Here is a 16,430-nt window from a genome sequence, read left to right as displayed (position 1 = left end):
GAATAGACGGAGTCCTAAACAGCACTTCAAAACGTAAACGCCTTTGGTGTCCCCTCAGCGCATTCGGACGACACTTTGACCATGATGCGGACCTCTTCGCCTGTAACACAGAGCTAAGTGCAACGTCACAGGAGTTACGCCGGAAGTAGCAATGTTCTCAGGACGCGTTTTTTACATGGGAAAATGCAGGCAAAAGAAAACCAGCCCTCAAATCCCCGTATGCGGTTTAAGACGCTATTTATCCTGTGTCTTATCCAGCCTTTCCTGGTAACGCAGGTGTCTGTGTTGGAGATTTGGCAGCCATTAGCGTATTGTCAGGTGATCCGATTACTCCGGTAAGACGGTGATGGATTCGTTTCCACACCTCATCTCCGACAAAGTTTACACATGTTCCGGTCCGCGGCGCTGGGAGCCGGCATCTCTCTCAGGGGACGCGACATGCCTCCACGTACAGGCCGACATGACACCCACCAGTGGGACAGGGTTCGATTCCCGGTCGTGCCATGCCTCTCAGCCTGTCCTGCAGTATAAATTCATTTTGAGCTTTGGGTCCACAATGCCATTACAGTTCTTACAATATGGGTACATTTTCTTGAGAGGAAGTGTGGGATCAAGGCGATTTTATGGATACCAGTAATTTCTAGTAAAGAAGACATCTTCGGTTTTATCCCTAGACACCCCTCCCATGCTAATTTCCGTGCAAGTGGTCAAGTTGAAGCTAGATATTTGCTGTAAAACTAAAACATACAGACTAATGATTTTATCTGATGTCCACTTAAATTTTTGATTCAACAGAAGTAGCTCCGCAAAATTCAACAGCTCCTGCAATGGGAAATGGCTTTCTTTTAATCTTACTCTTAGAAAATTGGAAAGTTGTCTTTAATTACACCCACTCTCCCCGCTCCCCGCCTTCGGTATATCACGGACGTCACACCACATGACTATATAATCAACAGGAATGCAACTCGTGCACAAATCTCTCCAGCGAGCTCCAAGATATCGAAGTTCAAGGACTATTTTACTTGCTGGTGCTATAACGAGTGTGTAAGTGTTTCCGTCCAGAAACTATTAATCAAACTTTTCAGCAGACACTTTGGGGTGATTAATGACTTTTATCAATTGCAGCGTGGCCAATCTGGGGAACAGGATATCAGGGCACATAGCCTGCGGGTAAGCAAATTACAGGCACACCGGGTTTAGTGTTCGCGTAGAAATAACTCTGATGATCCATCCACATCGACGTTGTGTAAAAAAAAATCTCTGGTTGACATTCAGGAAAAGCTGCTGTTTCAAATTAATAGTGCGAGAAATGAACGCTGTCGAAGGAACTCCTACAGAATCAGTGTATAAAGTCATTTTTTGTCACTCTCCAACCGCAATGCAGAATGCAACTTTGAAGGTTCGAAGATACGGCAAGTCTCCGACAATGTAGTTTTATAAAGAATGGGTGCAATCACTGAAATGCAATATAGAGGAAAGCATAAAGCACATCTATAACAGCTAACGCTAATGTTGGCCAGACAACAAGTGGTGACAACGTCTAATTTGGGCGTTTCTTTCACTAACAACGTTGCCAGACAAAAGTAGGTCTAGTTAAAACGCAATTTCGGAACAATGCTATTCATGACAATCTGCTATGGTAGCAGACCATTGCCATGAGCTCCCCAATAATGCTGGGCTCACATTTCTGGTGTATCAGTGCAGTGAACGTTAATTGGAGTCGGCATAACGGGGACACTTCTATGGTGGTCTCGGTGCTCCAATCTGCACCACATCTGTGAGTCGGACAAATATGACAAATTTTGAGTATCTTTTTTGAAAATTGACAAATTTGGAGTGGTTTTGCGGGGAAAGTTAACGGATTATGAAATGTAGACAAAGAATAATTTCACCATCCGTTTTGCTGTCTGAAATCTATGATGTGTCGTTCACTTGAATTTTGATGTATCATTACCAACACAACAACAAAGAATTTACAACCTGGAAGAATGCTACCTATTTGTTGCAAAAGAAGAAGAACATAATCCCCTCATGATTTCTGAAGAAAAAGCTTGAACAATATCTATAAACCAAAAATCTTTTAGATTTTTACGCGGTGGATTCACATGCAACGTTAGATGTCTTGGAAATAAGCAGTGTGTATATTCGGCAAAATGTTGTTTTTAAAGTCTGATCCAATACGTGTTGTTCGATTCGATCACCCACAGTGAGAAGGTTTGGGCATATCTCATGTTTTCCTATGAAGTACAGCACGTTTCCCTTTCGAACCGTGGGACGTTCGTCGGAGACATTGACTCAACATTGGAACAAAGGCACCCTATGTTCAACTCACAATATCACCTCACGCTGATAGACAATACTCCATCCGTAGAGATTACATGATAAATAGGTTTACTCAAGACGCCGAGGACGCGGTGAAAGACATCAGGTGGCCATGACCGCGTTCCCCATGGCAAGAAGAAAGCCCAGTTACAAAGCCTGAAGCAAGATTTTGAATTTTTATTCGACGCGAAGAACAGAAATAGACTTTTAAAAGGAAGCAAATTCTTCAAGGCCTGAGATTAGGAGCCCCGACCTAGGTAGTTAGTTAGTCCAGAAAATGAGCAATGGTTGCAACAGTGAGATGACGACATGCATTCCTTAATGCAATGCAAACTTCAATGAGTCGCTATGCCTCACCGACATCAATTGTCATACCCCGCTTTGAACTTTAAAAGTGGTTCACGATTTGAGCTCAAATATCGAGAATCAAAGCGCATTTTTCATGCTTAGTTCGTGTAGCCCAAAGGTAAAACATTTAAGTATGTAATACTATGCCACCACACTAGTGCCACTTTCTTCACTTCTCAAACACAGGAATAAAAGACTTGTACATGTTGGCTGCCGGGTACATGGTGTTTTGTCGCTTCAGTTCTTGTCGCAAAGTTTATGGTCTCTGTTTGGAAAATCTATAAGACATCTTGTATTTTGTCCATGGTGTTTTTTTTCGCTCTCGTATTAGATTTGGAGTTTACAGGGGATGGTATCCATAATATCTATTTGCTGTTATTTTTCTTTCCATTCGCCACAACTAACAAGGATCACAGGAGGATGGAGAGAAAAATAAATTGTTCATAAATCGGCACGCAAATGGACAAGTGAAATTACATGTCTTCTTGTCGGTCCCATGATTCATTCAACTGTTTATGCAGGTTAAATCGCACGAACTGCACATCTCAGTTACTAGGCTGCATGTGATGATTAATAGATATAAATATATCTCAAGAACTTAAAATATCTGGAAACTGTGTTTTTAGAGTGCATTCTGTCCTCTATTCTCCAATTTGGTTGTCATTTGTGACAGACATGTACATGAAATTACGAACTCGGTGATCACGGGTCCTTCATCAATGTTCTCCTGTTTATCTAAGCCATCTGTAGGAAGGTGAGTCCCGGTGTGCTCCCCATGGGTTCTACCGAGGCCCGGATATTGTATGACGGCAAGATCAGGATGTATCACCGCAAATGCATGTATTGGTGTTGGCTTCGACACAGAGAAAGCTGTTGGGCTATCCTTACCTGTTTGTAAAACAAACGTGCCACAAACTTGTTAGTATTTTGATAGCTTTGTCCCCGTAGCTACCGGTAAACATTTAAGTACTGTACAAAAATTCATATTCCCACTGCGACTAGACAAACCTCCCATTGAAAAACATGTCTGTTCTTTTATATCTACTATAACCGAAAAGCGAGTAGAAGTAGAATTTATCTAAAGATAGTCATATTCTTTTTGTATCCGTGAACTGTACTTGTTTTTTTGTTTTGTTGTGACCTGTACTTAGCCAGGTGTGGCAGAAATGTGCAATAAAGGTCTCCATTCATTGAAATCCTTGGTCAAAATTAACTTATCGAGGAAAGTCGAACTTTCCTATTGCATATTTGATGTGAGTCTGGTACACGTACATGCTATCGTCTCATAGTGTCCAGCCACTTGCCTTTTGGAAAAGTGTGATAATACCGACCGGTACCATCCTCAAACAGAAAGAAATCGAATAGACAGGTGTCGGTCTGAACCATGTGTAGGTTTGGAGTCAGGGCCGTAATTAGTGATACAGCCTGCTAGCTTTAAATTACCTGGAACGAACACAACTTGATAAAATTTGTGCAGGCAGCGCTCCTCAAGAAGTAAAACGTTTTAGCCTAATAACCAAGAGGCTCCAATTTATCATTCCTCCTCAGTCCGAAGTTTTATCCTAAAGGTTTTTTGCGTTCATATTGCTGCGTTTCCTAAGTTCTATACAGTAGGGAGTAGTGAACTTGCCACTCATTCCTGACTTCGACCTGTACTCTCTCACGGTAGAACGTGAGCGGGAAACTTCGCCCCTCGTGCTGAAGTCATGTTTGTGCAATGTCCGCCGCTCGACAACAGGATGTTGTTGATGATAAATGTCTCACCTATCACCCCTCCTTCCTTCTTGCGTTACAGTTGGTGTTCAAATCAGCGATGTAATCTTGACAGGGGGATACAACTACACAGAAAAAACAGATAAGGGCTCTGCCTTGGTTTACACTACTTGAGATGATCATTTGGCCGTGTTTGTCTCGACACTTGGGGTACGCATCTACCGGGCTTGATTGACAGCGCTGAAAGCCCGGACCCTCCCCCACGTCAAGCCAGTTTTCCCCCTTGCCATGTCTTGGGAGGTTTGGATAGCTTGGCGCGCCCCGAAACGTGTGCGTTATGGGTTTGTACGGATTAATTTATGTCACGGGTGCTGACCGCCTAACTGCGCGGAAAGGCCTCCACTGTTGACGGAAGGATATAGCGCTACAAAGTACATACTGCTTTTGGGTGAACTTCGTCTGCTCTGGCGGAGGTTCTTCCGACATTGATTATAATTAGTCATATTAAATTGACGAAATGTCGAGAATTTTCTAACCTAAGGCACGACAAGATCCTGACAAGTGGGGTGTCAACGGGAAATTTCTAAAACGAGCATTGCACAAAATCTTAGCAATATTCTGTTTTATACGACAATCCCCTTCCCATTATTGCCTTGAAAGGTACAATAGAACAGTGACAGTGAGTGTAAGAATAGGACCATGTTATATTAACTTTTCCACTTTTGACAAACAGTACGCCTAAAAAAATGCCTATCCTTTTTCTGTAATTTCGAAGTGGAGTCCCTCTTGTTCTACTGCAACCACTAATCACCAAAACTTGGTTTAGAATGTCCACAGTCGCAGGATCCCAGCACTGATACATCTGGACACTACATCCGATGAGTGATCGGGAACTGTAAGAGAGCCAGTCTTGTTCCACGGCCAGGAGTACATAAATCTGTATGAAATTCACTTTCCCTAGACAGCTTCGCTAAGGGCCTTCAAACCGTGACGACCTCAGCCTCTCAAGTGCAGAAAGAATTCCGACTGAAGACCATCCATCGTGCGGTCCAGAAGTTCAACGACTTCTGCACAACTTAATTTTTGAACGTTTCCTTAACTATCTTCTGGAAGTGGGGAGGGCACTGTTAACTTTTGCAAGGATAGATCTTTGATACAGTCCTAGTGTTTGACCAGTGTGGTGCTTGCAAGTTTTACCCTGGCCAAACCGTTAGGACTAGCTGTCTCAACCTTGCCTCTGGCAAATTGTATCTATCGGCTGGCCAACTCCTCAATTTGGCCGATTTCTATTCTTTCTGTCTACGTCTGGAGCCTGCTAGAGGCTAGTCTCAACCCACAAGGAGCTGGCCATAGCTATGATAGTCGTCCTTTTTCCATGAGCTTATTCCAATTTCCTTTTTTCTTGGTGCGCAAATTGCGTATGGACAGGTCTCTGACAAAAAGTGACTTTTGACGCCCCGGCGCGTCAGACAGATGGACATACCCTTGAACCAACCTGGATCAACATAAAGCGTTATGTGTTGAGACAGGAAGAGAATCTAACTAGGGCATTTCTGAGGGACGCGTTTGCGGGACGTAGGAGGTTCCTTGGCGCACGAAGTGTGCTCGCGGAGCCGGCGGCCACGGGGATGGCGACTTATCTATATCAGTGACTCGTGGCTGATTTGTGTGTTCTAGGCTTTAAGTGGTGCTGATCTGGTGAAGTGTGCTCGATTAACTCAGAAGGACAACAAACACTTGACTTGTCTTCATAACTCAGAGGATGACGGCCACTCTTCCGTTTGTTTCTTTTACCAAGGTGTCCCATGTGGTCCTCTCGTGGCCTGTGTATCCAACTGTCCTGGGAACGTGATGGGGGTGGGAACACAGTGGTGGCCTCGGTGATCTTATTTTTTCAGGTTACATCAAATAAATCGAAACATCTCACAGATCAAAAACATCTATTCAACTTTACTTGGTACATCCATAATTTTGTGTGTTTTCGTAACTTTCTTTTTGCCAAGTTCTCTCTCTAGCATGCGGACAAGTGCGGCCGTTTTCGCCAATATATATGACTGGAATAAAACTCGAAACAGGTATAGGAAAAGCTATGCTGCCAAAGGAAATACTTAGCGACTGCAATTTTTGTGGGGCAGGGTTGAACAATATCCCGCAAATTATGCCGAAACAACAGGATTATGCTTTCAATTAAAAGAGCTTTAGGCATCCTTCCACCACTGTGAAGATTAATGTGCGAAAACCACAAGTGATCTGATTCATGGACGGTTGAGGCAAGGGTCGCAAATCGTGACGTGCTTTCTGCTCGACTTTCTGAGCCTGTCATTTCTTGAGAAGGACCTCCAAGCCAGCGAAGGTCGCTCCCAACTTAACCGTAGCTCCGGCTTTTCCGTTCCCGCTGCTACAGGAATGCAACCACTGGCTACATTACAGCGGCGCGTGCAAAAACATTAGTTCACACCTTGCCCGATCCTTTCGTGAGTGCTACAGAGAGGAGATAGGGTTTCTAAACACGTGAAATTTTCTTTTTTCGGTATATGACACAGGAAACAAGGTTGAGGCATCAAACAATCTATAACGTTACAACATGATAGACGTTTCTAAATGCTCAATGGACTAGAGCGCCGTAAAGAATCATCGAATTGTATGCCTTCCTGTAACAGTATATCTTTAACTACTGGTTTCAGATGTGGAACACTAAATACAGACGTTCAATGTGTTATTGATAATTGACTAATGGTGGTTGATAGTTGACATTTATAGAAAGGTCAGCGAAACTCATTTTGGAAAGCACAATGTTTTTAATAAAACAATCTTTAAGACGAGTTCATGTTATGGGTAGATGCAAAACTTGTGAACATTCATGAAATGCGTCAGACTGAAAATAACTTACGTTAAGGTTTCTCCATAGGTTTTTTTACAGATATATACAATAGTCAGGCTGATCCGATTATTACAGATAACTGGCAACGATTCTTTTTTTCTTCTTTGGTGGTTTGATGAACGTCACATCCGGTTTGCGACCTACCAGAATGCTCCATGTCCTTCATCGTAAGAGAAGACGTTTATCTTGACACTCCTTCACGAATACTTTCAGAATAAACATAATCAAATTGAATATTGATGCCAGTTGTCAATGGCCCAGTTAACACACGCGTTTTGAGTCGACTCCGAAAACGCGTGTGTAAACCCAGCATACGATATAACTCAGGATGGCGAGTCCGTAGTCCAGTGGAAACACACGTGTTAATCAATATGTACAAAGGAACGAGACGGTCTTTGCTAGTGGGAATGTGCTGCATGGATGGGACTGTGCTCGTCCTCGGAAGAATTCAGACAACACTCTCTGACGTCCAGGCCTCCGGAGCACTCCTCGGGCTCTCTGCCCTCCGCCAGCGCCGCCGCGTTCTCCATGGCGCCGATGTACAGCCGTGATCTCATCGGCCATTTCTGTGGGAGAACAAGAAACAACAAGCAATCAGAGATGGCAGACTTCACCCTCTTACCCATGGGGCTTTGCGACCCTTCCAGTCCCACAGACAAAATAGCAGTATTAAGGATGAAAATGAACTTCTCTTGTAAATGCTGGAATAGGTTATGTTTGTATGCCTTTGCTTGTGTATCCTGAGATACTAGTAGTTTCATCAAAGTTTAGATTCAAGTCAAGTCAAGTGAAGTCAAGAAGCAGCATCATGGGCTTCCTCGGGCACTGGAAATTGTCATTGTATGTTTGCTCATTTTGGTAGCTTCTTTTGAACATTTTCGGAGGAGGATGCTATTTGATAAGTTTGATTGTTTTCTAGCTGTACCTGATTTTCGCTTTTATCACTTTTCTTTTGTTCATTTGACATTTCCCCAAATGTGTACTAATTATGACCACTGATTAATATCTAGAGTAATATGGTTGACCCAATGGTATAAGACTATCTTCTAGTACACTCGTTTACAGTATAAACACACCTACACCTCATGTTTGTGATCTTGACATTCGATCCGTTTGTTTTTACCATTTGAAAACAACTATTTCCGTAGCAGTTCGTACTAACTATCACATGAGCCCCTGTTTTTGCCACTCCACTGTCATGTCGTTGCAGAATGCAAATCCTAAGTAGTCATTGTACAAGAATAAACTACGAATCATGGTAGAATTAAGGCCGGATCAAATAAACTAGTGTACGGGACTCAGTTACACGCACTTGTCATTTACATGTTAGCACACGCTTACACGTAGGGTAACAAAGAAAGACACAAAAGGAAACATGAACACTAGTAAAACACACAGGTTCGATTATTAAGACCGTAATGGCCACATTTGTGTGCATGCCATATCCTTGTCTCAGGCCTTCATCATAACTGCGTGCTGACATTATATTCATTTGACTGCCAACAGGTGTATAACACTTGGGGCAAATTAACTTTTGAATACTCGTGCCGTCAGTGGGGCCAAATAATCGGTGCGTAAATGATGCAGCACAGTAGCTGCAGTTTAGTTTTCTTCAAAGCGAGTGAGTGTACCAGTTAGACTAGTATTCGGTCGCTCGTGAGGTAAATATCTTAAGGACAAGTCTAAGTTTCTCAACACTAAGGTTGTTGAACATGATAATCCTTGTCTGTTAATGGAACATTCTCCTAACTCTCTCCCCAGAACCATCAGTAAAATCATCGCTGTAAAAATTATTTCTTATTCAAAAGCCGCTTCACAAACCATGTCACCACAAACTCGTCCGTATCTCGACGTAGAACTTATTAGAAAATAAGGGACATGCTTATGATAGACGTAAACAATTCAGCTGTGACGGAAAATGTATCAGCCCCCTCTCACTGGACCCGCGACACGTTGGCGACCTCGCTGCGGCCTAGCCTGTATTTACACAAGCTCTCGGCCGGAGGTTACTGACCCCCAGGGCTGGCAGTTACAGGACCGGTTGGCCACCTCGCCAGGCTAGCTGCGACCGAGTGATTTGACACCGCGCTACACGAATTTCATCGATAAAAAACTAATCTTTTTACGCTTTGTTTTATTTTTTTTGTATTTCTAGTCATACTTGAACGTTTTGCATGGTATTCCCATTGTAAAGTCATGGCTAACTCAAATTCAATCTAGGACGCAGTGACGTCGCCAACGTGTCGCGGGTCCAGCACAGTCATAACCTGATTGACGTCCGGCGCCATTATAAAAGCCTCGGACACACAAACGAGGGTCTGTCATAGCCTTGATGCGGCAAAAATATCGTACGTCAAATGTGACTGTGCTTTAAGGACTAAGTTACGTACAATAGGACTTCTGTACACAGCTTGTCTTGACCATTGTGACTCTGTACATGAACAGAATTGAGCATTTTTAAGCTGTCTGTGGACAACATCGGCAGAGTCACGTACATGTCCTTTGTGTGGTTACTACCAGTTCTCCGTGCGGCTGGTTAATGTTTACAGGGTTACCCTCACAACAGGAAGTTGAACGATGACAAAGCACACCGGACAATATCGACGCCAAATATAGCAGATGTCAGTAAATGTTTGCAACTACCGTGGTGTGTGGCGAACTTGTAGTACAACTCATCTCGACCGTTTAAAGTAAAGAAATCGAAAGCAATGGGAATATTTCAGAAGATGAATACACGAACGAGATGTGATTGAACGCTTGGTATACACTCGCCGTCACAACTTCCAAAGATGATTGCCAGGCTTATTCAAACTGCCGCATTCACTCAGAGACAACTGAAACCATGTAATTAATTCACCATAAAAAGACAGACATGTAATATGTAAGTATAGCGGCAGTAGAACGACATGTATATGTAAGACCCTTAAAGAGAGTCATGCCAGAGGCCCCCGTGCATCTGATGAAAGGTCATGATTTTATGGGCAAATGTCACAAGCTCTGCACGATTTGGGGAGGGGGGCATGCCTCACACAGTGTACGTTAGCTCACTCACACTGTTGAAATTCTCCGGGAAACATGCATGCCCAAGGAAGTACAAGGTCATCAATAATCTTACACCATAGCAAAACAGTACGTTCTTCTATGGTTCAAGGGCATGAGAATGAACACTGGTGGCTTCGATTTCATTCATGAAAGTTTTCATTTGCAAACTACGACACGGTCATGCGGTAGTTATAAAATGTATCTAGGCTCAGCCTAGCTCGCTACGATTTCATACCCCTATTACCTTCCCAAAAGCACACATACTGTTCCCATAAGCTGATGCTATGGTTAGAAAAGTCCAGAAAAGTTGTAAAAACCGCTAAATGTACGAAGGTAACATGCACTCGGAAAAAGCATCATATCAAAAACTAAAAACTCCATTTCGTACTTTGTGGACTCAACATTGTGACCATAATTTACATGTCAGAAATTTGCCAGTTGTGTTCAGTCAGACCACCATTCCACTTGGACGGCGCTCTCACCGCGCTCTCACGGCGACCTAAAATGGTCCAGAGCGCCGTGAGAGCGCCGAACTCCTGGAGAACGTGCTCAAGTGGAATCTCTACGGCGACCCTTGCGCGCTCTCAGCGCGACCAAAATTTAAAATGTCAGCAACTTTTTATGAGCGACCAAAGATTTCACAGATCACTCAACGAATTCCAGAGATAAAGAACGAATTTTTGTTACGTTTTGTGTGCTTTGTTGTCTTCTCAGTCATACCTTTACCTCTTGCATCATATTTGAATGATAAAATCAAGGGGAAAACAGATTCAATTTTAGTCGCTGCACGGTCGCTCAGTGTATGTCTTAAGTAATATATGTATGTTCAACTTGTTTTTTGTGTGTTGTCTGTCATGTAAACTATTTGTAATGAATATATTTTATCATTCTACGTTATAATAGAAACGTGAATCACAGAATTTTGAAACACATTTTGAACCACTGACAATAAAACTTGGAGGGAATTTAATTTTAATGGAAGCAATTACTTGTAGATATTGGTCAATTTGTATTACCCAGGAGCAAAACTATGATTTGACCACAAAAATCCCAGAAATTCAAGATACACCACTTTAAGAATGAAATTTGTTTGAACTACAGTTAAGGCCATTCAATCCTCATAGAGCGCTCGCTGCGATCCTTGAGCGCTCGCTGCGGCCCTTTGATCCCACCTTGGGCGCTCTCACAGCGCTCACCGCGCTCTCACGGCGCTCTCACGGCGCTCTCACGGCGCTCACCGCGCTCTCTCGGCGCTCGTTTTTTGATCGCCATCCTCGGCGCTCTCACGGCGAAGGTTTTGAGCATGTTCAAAACCATCGCCGAGGTGACGGCGCGCATGGCGCTCTCGCCGCGCTGTCGGCGCTCTCGCCGCGCTGTCGGCGCTCTCAATGGCGCTCTCGCCGCGCTGTCGGCGCTCTCACGGCGATCTGGCCAAAATGAGGTCGCCGTGAGAGCGCGGTGAGAGCGCCGTCCAAGTGGAATGGGGGTATCACAGACATTTATTCACAGACGGAAGCCGAAGACATGAACACAGACATTGTACACTTATTCGCAGACGGAAGCCGAAGACATGAAGGCAAAGTGCTCTGTTGTATTTTGTTCGGGAAAGAAAAACAACCCTTTAATTCGATTGTTGTTATCGTAACGCTTTCCCGATGAAGTGCATCCGTGCAATCCTGTACTGTTCCGCAAAATTCCAACACAGATTATAAGCTTAAGACCATAAGTGTTTCCGAAGTGCCCAAAACAACGTTAACATTGGTTAATACGTGCTAGAAATGGCTCGACATCTGATTGTTGTTACGAACAACTTCCTTTCATTTGTGAATAGCCCTATACATATATCTTTATGTTTGACCTATTTTTAGCAATTTACACAAAACAAAATGAGACCACCCACTTGAAACTGCTATATGTACAAGAGGGGAAACCAGACGTACCAGATACTATGTGGGCATCATATATATATATCACCAACAAAAAAGGAACTGTACTCCAAGAGATCGTACGTTTGTATTGTGAAACTTTGTAAGAAACTTTAACACGCTGTTTCGCATTCCACACACTAGGATATCACATCAACGCGAATTACAAGGAGCTTTCTTTGACATGAAATAAATCTTTGAGACCGGATCAGATTGTATAGAGATATGCAAGTTTTATTCTCTTTGTCTTCCGACTGCAATTCTGCTTTGCTACACAGCAGATATTGGGAATGAATAGGTTAAGACAGTACTTTCCGTGGAAAATAGTGCTTAAATGTTTATTTCTTGTCGCTTATCATCAGATTATGATTGGTAGTTGATGTCTAAAAATGGTAAACAGAGACTGTAGACGTAGCTCAAACCTCACTCGTGTAGTATCTATATATTGTTGACTTGAAAGCTTGTCTGATTCTAGTCTGGTCTTCTGGTGTGGTCTCGCTAAACGGGCATATGCACGTTCACTATGTGAAGGTGTAGCACGATCGTGTTCTCATGAGTACTACCAAGGATCGCGAGATGGTGGTCGCGGGACCTGAACTGGACAGGTGATTCCCTATAAAACGCGACAGGTTTGTGGCGTTTAGCTTCAGCTTGAAAATTTACAAGTAACCGTTTAAAAATGTTGTGTTTCCGGAAAAATGTTGTGTTTTCCGGTTACCCAGCAAAAATCTGCAGACTCCAGCCTTTTTTGGTGGATCGACATAAAATGTACGGTCCGACATCTGGGTGATAAAAACGTTGTAGAATCGTTTTCCAATATGTTCTCCTCATTTTTGTTGCAATAGAAATTGTGCTCGTACAATAGAACTGTATGATTGAAGTATGATAGGATTGAAAATACCATTGCCCGGATGCATTCCAGGTTTACATTGTTAAACTTTATCTGTTGGATCACTTCGGCCGAAAAGACAATCACTGCGTACCCTAATTGTTCATGACCTTAATCGGAAACACAACTGTGATTTTCCTATTTCTTGGAAAATGCTCAAAACGGACTCAAATGAGTAGGTGGAAAATGCTCAAAATTGAATAAAATGGGTAGGTACGAAATAGCTTTCATTGTTTCCTGTGTGTACGACCACTACATGCAATAGGAAACACCAACTTTCACTACCGTTTTAATACGCGACCAAGCGGAGATTCAAACGAAATTCAACGTTAGGTAGGCATTCATTTCCAACAGACAAGGTCTTGCTAATAGTCCCATGCTAATGCCTATGTATATGAAAAGTTGAGAAAACTGTAAAATCTACATACACACTTTTCTAAAGAACACGTCTGATTTTACGTCCTCTTTTCTAACGGACACGTCTGATTTTTGTCCAAAAAAAAAAACAGTTAGCACCTACGAAACTACCGGGGCAACTGGTAATGCGTTCTATGCAAGACGATAAAATAGTGCTCAACATTTTCTTTTCACTTGATCGTATTCGGTTCTTTAGAAACGGTAAGCATGTTTGAAACCATGTAATATTCTACATATTATATTTGCTCTGTAAGTGACTCCTGGTATTTAATTGCATGTATAATCATTTTCAAGTTTGTCTATGCGGTTCAACAATTTTCTGGACCCTTACACTGTGTTCGGATAAATCGTGAGACGAGTTTTTTTTGTACCTCGCACAACAGCATGTTGATTTTCTGTTCTGTGGTTTTGTGTCTTCTCAAAGTTAGCAAGACATTGTCATGGCAGGACTGGGGTATTAACGGTGCATGCGGTACTCGAGAGTGTTAGGTCTATTGACAGAAGAAAATGTCTAGGCCTGATGTAGCATTATTCGATGGGAAAACATTTGTAGGTCAAAAACTGACGGTCCACTGACACAAGCTACTCCACTCATGAGAGTCTATGTCACTTTTAATGATTATGTAGTAATGATTATGCACTATAGAGTTGTCACCATTGATTTGTAAAAATATCTAACACACAGTTTCACTTTGAGTTAAGCTGAGTCCACTGATCCCCGTGAGCTACACCCTTGCAAATAATAAGCAAATCCCACAAAATCCTACAGTCTTACTTAAATGTACAAAAGTGCCAAAAATCAGGAAACGGCTTAGAGACCGAGCAAACAGATTAAGAGCGGATATCATTAACCCACTTTATCCAAGCGAGAGGGCAAGCAGATACAACCACTTTACCTGTTGTTTTTGTTTACCAAAGAACAACAATCAACAGGCAGTGATATCAATTTAACCACAGGTGCCCCACCCTCAGTCCTGTTATTATACCCACCATCGTTCCAAACTACATAAATTCTAAATGATATGAACACCTCTCCTGGTGACAATGGTCATCTGAGACGCTGACTGCCGTGAGGTTTTTGTCCAGAATATTGCCTGAGAGTTGACCGAATTACGCACAAAAATGAAGGTGTTTTTACACTGTTTGGTAACAGAACCCGCCTCGGTACAAATTCAGCTGATCCCCAAACAGTTTATATTTTGAGTGAAGATAAACTCATTAGCAGTCCCAGGAAGGCACCTCTGTGCACCTTCATAACGAGAATCTCCTCGATATTTCTCTCCCTTATTTTTAATACTAACGTCACATGTATGTAAAATGTTGAAAACTAGAATATCTTCTTGGCGTACATTACAATCTTGCTGTAGCGTAAGTCGCCATTTTTGTGAATTACCTTATCATGTTCAAGTCATTTAAGTTACAATTTAGTACGTGCAACTTTCCAAATCATTTTGTCAGTGTATGTCTCATCTTGAACGACGTGAAGCGTTTTACTGTAGAAAGCGTTTAACGGTTTTCTTCTTATTTTTGGAGGAAGAACTATCCCATGTTGTCCAATCATTTTCTGCGTTGGAACTAGTCATCACGCCAGGTTCTTAGACATATGGAAAAGCCGTCTAACTTATGCTATACCTGTTTTGATCCGTCTAGCTAATACTGTCTAAGGATAAGTTGTGAATGTGAAAATCATTACTGTTTGTTGATCAATCGGTGGTCGTACTAGTAAAAAGTTTAGTATTTCTCCGATAGAGGAAACCTGTGGGTGTTGATAGAGTTGATCGGGTAGCCGTGCCTACCTTGACGGGGTGTAGATAGCCTGTGGCCTGCAGGCGATGCTGCTTCTCCCGGGACTCCGGAGTATCCTCGCCACTGTCCAGGGTTCTCATGAGATGTGCAATGTAGGTTGTAGCAAGTACAAGGACGTCTAGTTTGGACAGCTTCGTGTCCGGTGGGACGGAAGGGAGCGTCTTTTGCAGCTCGAGAAACGCAGAACGTAGCGTCTTGACCCGCGAGCGCTCTCGGGCAGCGTTGGAACCCGTGGGCCGCTGCCGTTCCTTTCGGCGGGACTGCCTCGGACCAGATCGCTTTCTCCCGCCAGAAGATGACTTCGAGTCCGGCGACGAAGCCTCGCTGCTACTACAGTCAAAGTCCTGGTTGGTGTCGGACATGATGTCGTCCTGCCCGACACTCCACCTCGCCTGGATGCTTCTAACACACGAAATCTCGAGCTGATTAGTTTATGTAAACTTCGGCGTAACTTGAGGTCGGCGCGAGTACGTCTCGTCTGGTGGGGTTTCGTCACAAACCCTGCTAGGAGAGCGTCGATTTTTCCCACTGAGGAAGCACGTTTCGCGGACCACGAGAGCCACAGCCCCGGACAGCTCGTCAGTCAGACGCAGGTTGGACGAAGAGGCACGGAGAGAGTAAAGTTATTGTAGGAGGAGAAGCTGGACAGGTTGCTGCGCCCCCTGTGTGCTCGAGTGGCGCCGCCCCACGTCGCGGGTGACGGGTGGGGAACGACAAGTCAGATAGGGCGCTGACAGTTACACCTCAGCGGACCGATACATCATATAGCGGGGCCGGGCTAAAACACATCATACACATGGACGGGAATAAAACTTATCTTTCGGAACAGTAAAGATATATATCAAGTATGGGAAATGATCAGATACACCTTATATGTAGATTATTGAAGAAGTTCACGACAATGCTGTCAGAGATGTTCAGAGCCAAACGCCAGCCAACTTTTTTAAAAAGTCGAGAAGCTTTTAATTAGTGACTTTCATTCAAAAATGTTTTGTCTTGAGGATATCGAAGTCTTATCAGCCCCTTATCATTTCAATCAGCAACACCGATGTCATCGTTACACAATGTATGCGTGTAGCTTACACGT

The 16,430-nt window shown here is 43.1% G+C and overlaps 1 protein-coding gene across 1 annotated transcript; it reads right to left on the bottom strand.

Annotated features, from left to right (window-relative positions):
- Positions 1–7,161: 7,161 nt before the first annotated feature.
- On the bottom strand, positions 7,162–16,012 carry LOC136428312 (transcription factor 24-like). Its single transcript, XM_066417718.1, has 2 exons — positions 15,334–16,012; positions 7,162–7,830 (listed from the first exon to the last, which is right to left on the bottom strand). The coding sequence occupies exons 1-2, from the start codon at positions 15,703–15,705 to the stop codon at positions 7,663–7,665; spliced, it is 540 nt and encodes a 179-aa protein (XP_066273815.1). The 5' UTR covers positions 15,706–16,012; the 3' UTR covers positions 7,162–7,662.
- Between the last annotated feature and the right edge of the window lie 418 nt (positions 16,013–16,430).

The sequence above is a fragment of the Branchiostoma lanceolatum genome, chromosome 2 (assembly GCF_035083965.1).
Source record: "Branchiostoma lanceolatum isolate klBraLanc5 chromosome 2, klBraLanc5.hap2, whole genome shotgun sequence".
Classification (NCBI taxonomy): domain Eukaryota; kingdom Metazoa; phylum Chordata; class Leptocardii; order Amphioxiformes; family Branchiostomatidae; genus Branchiostoma; species Branchiostoma lanceolatum.
Note: the sequence above shows the minus strand (reverse complement) of the source record. Positions and strands in the feature narration are given on the sequence as shown.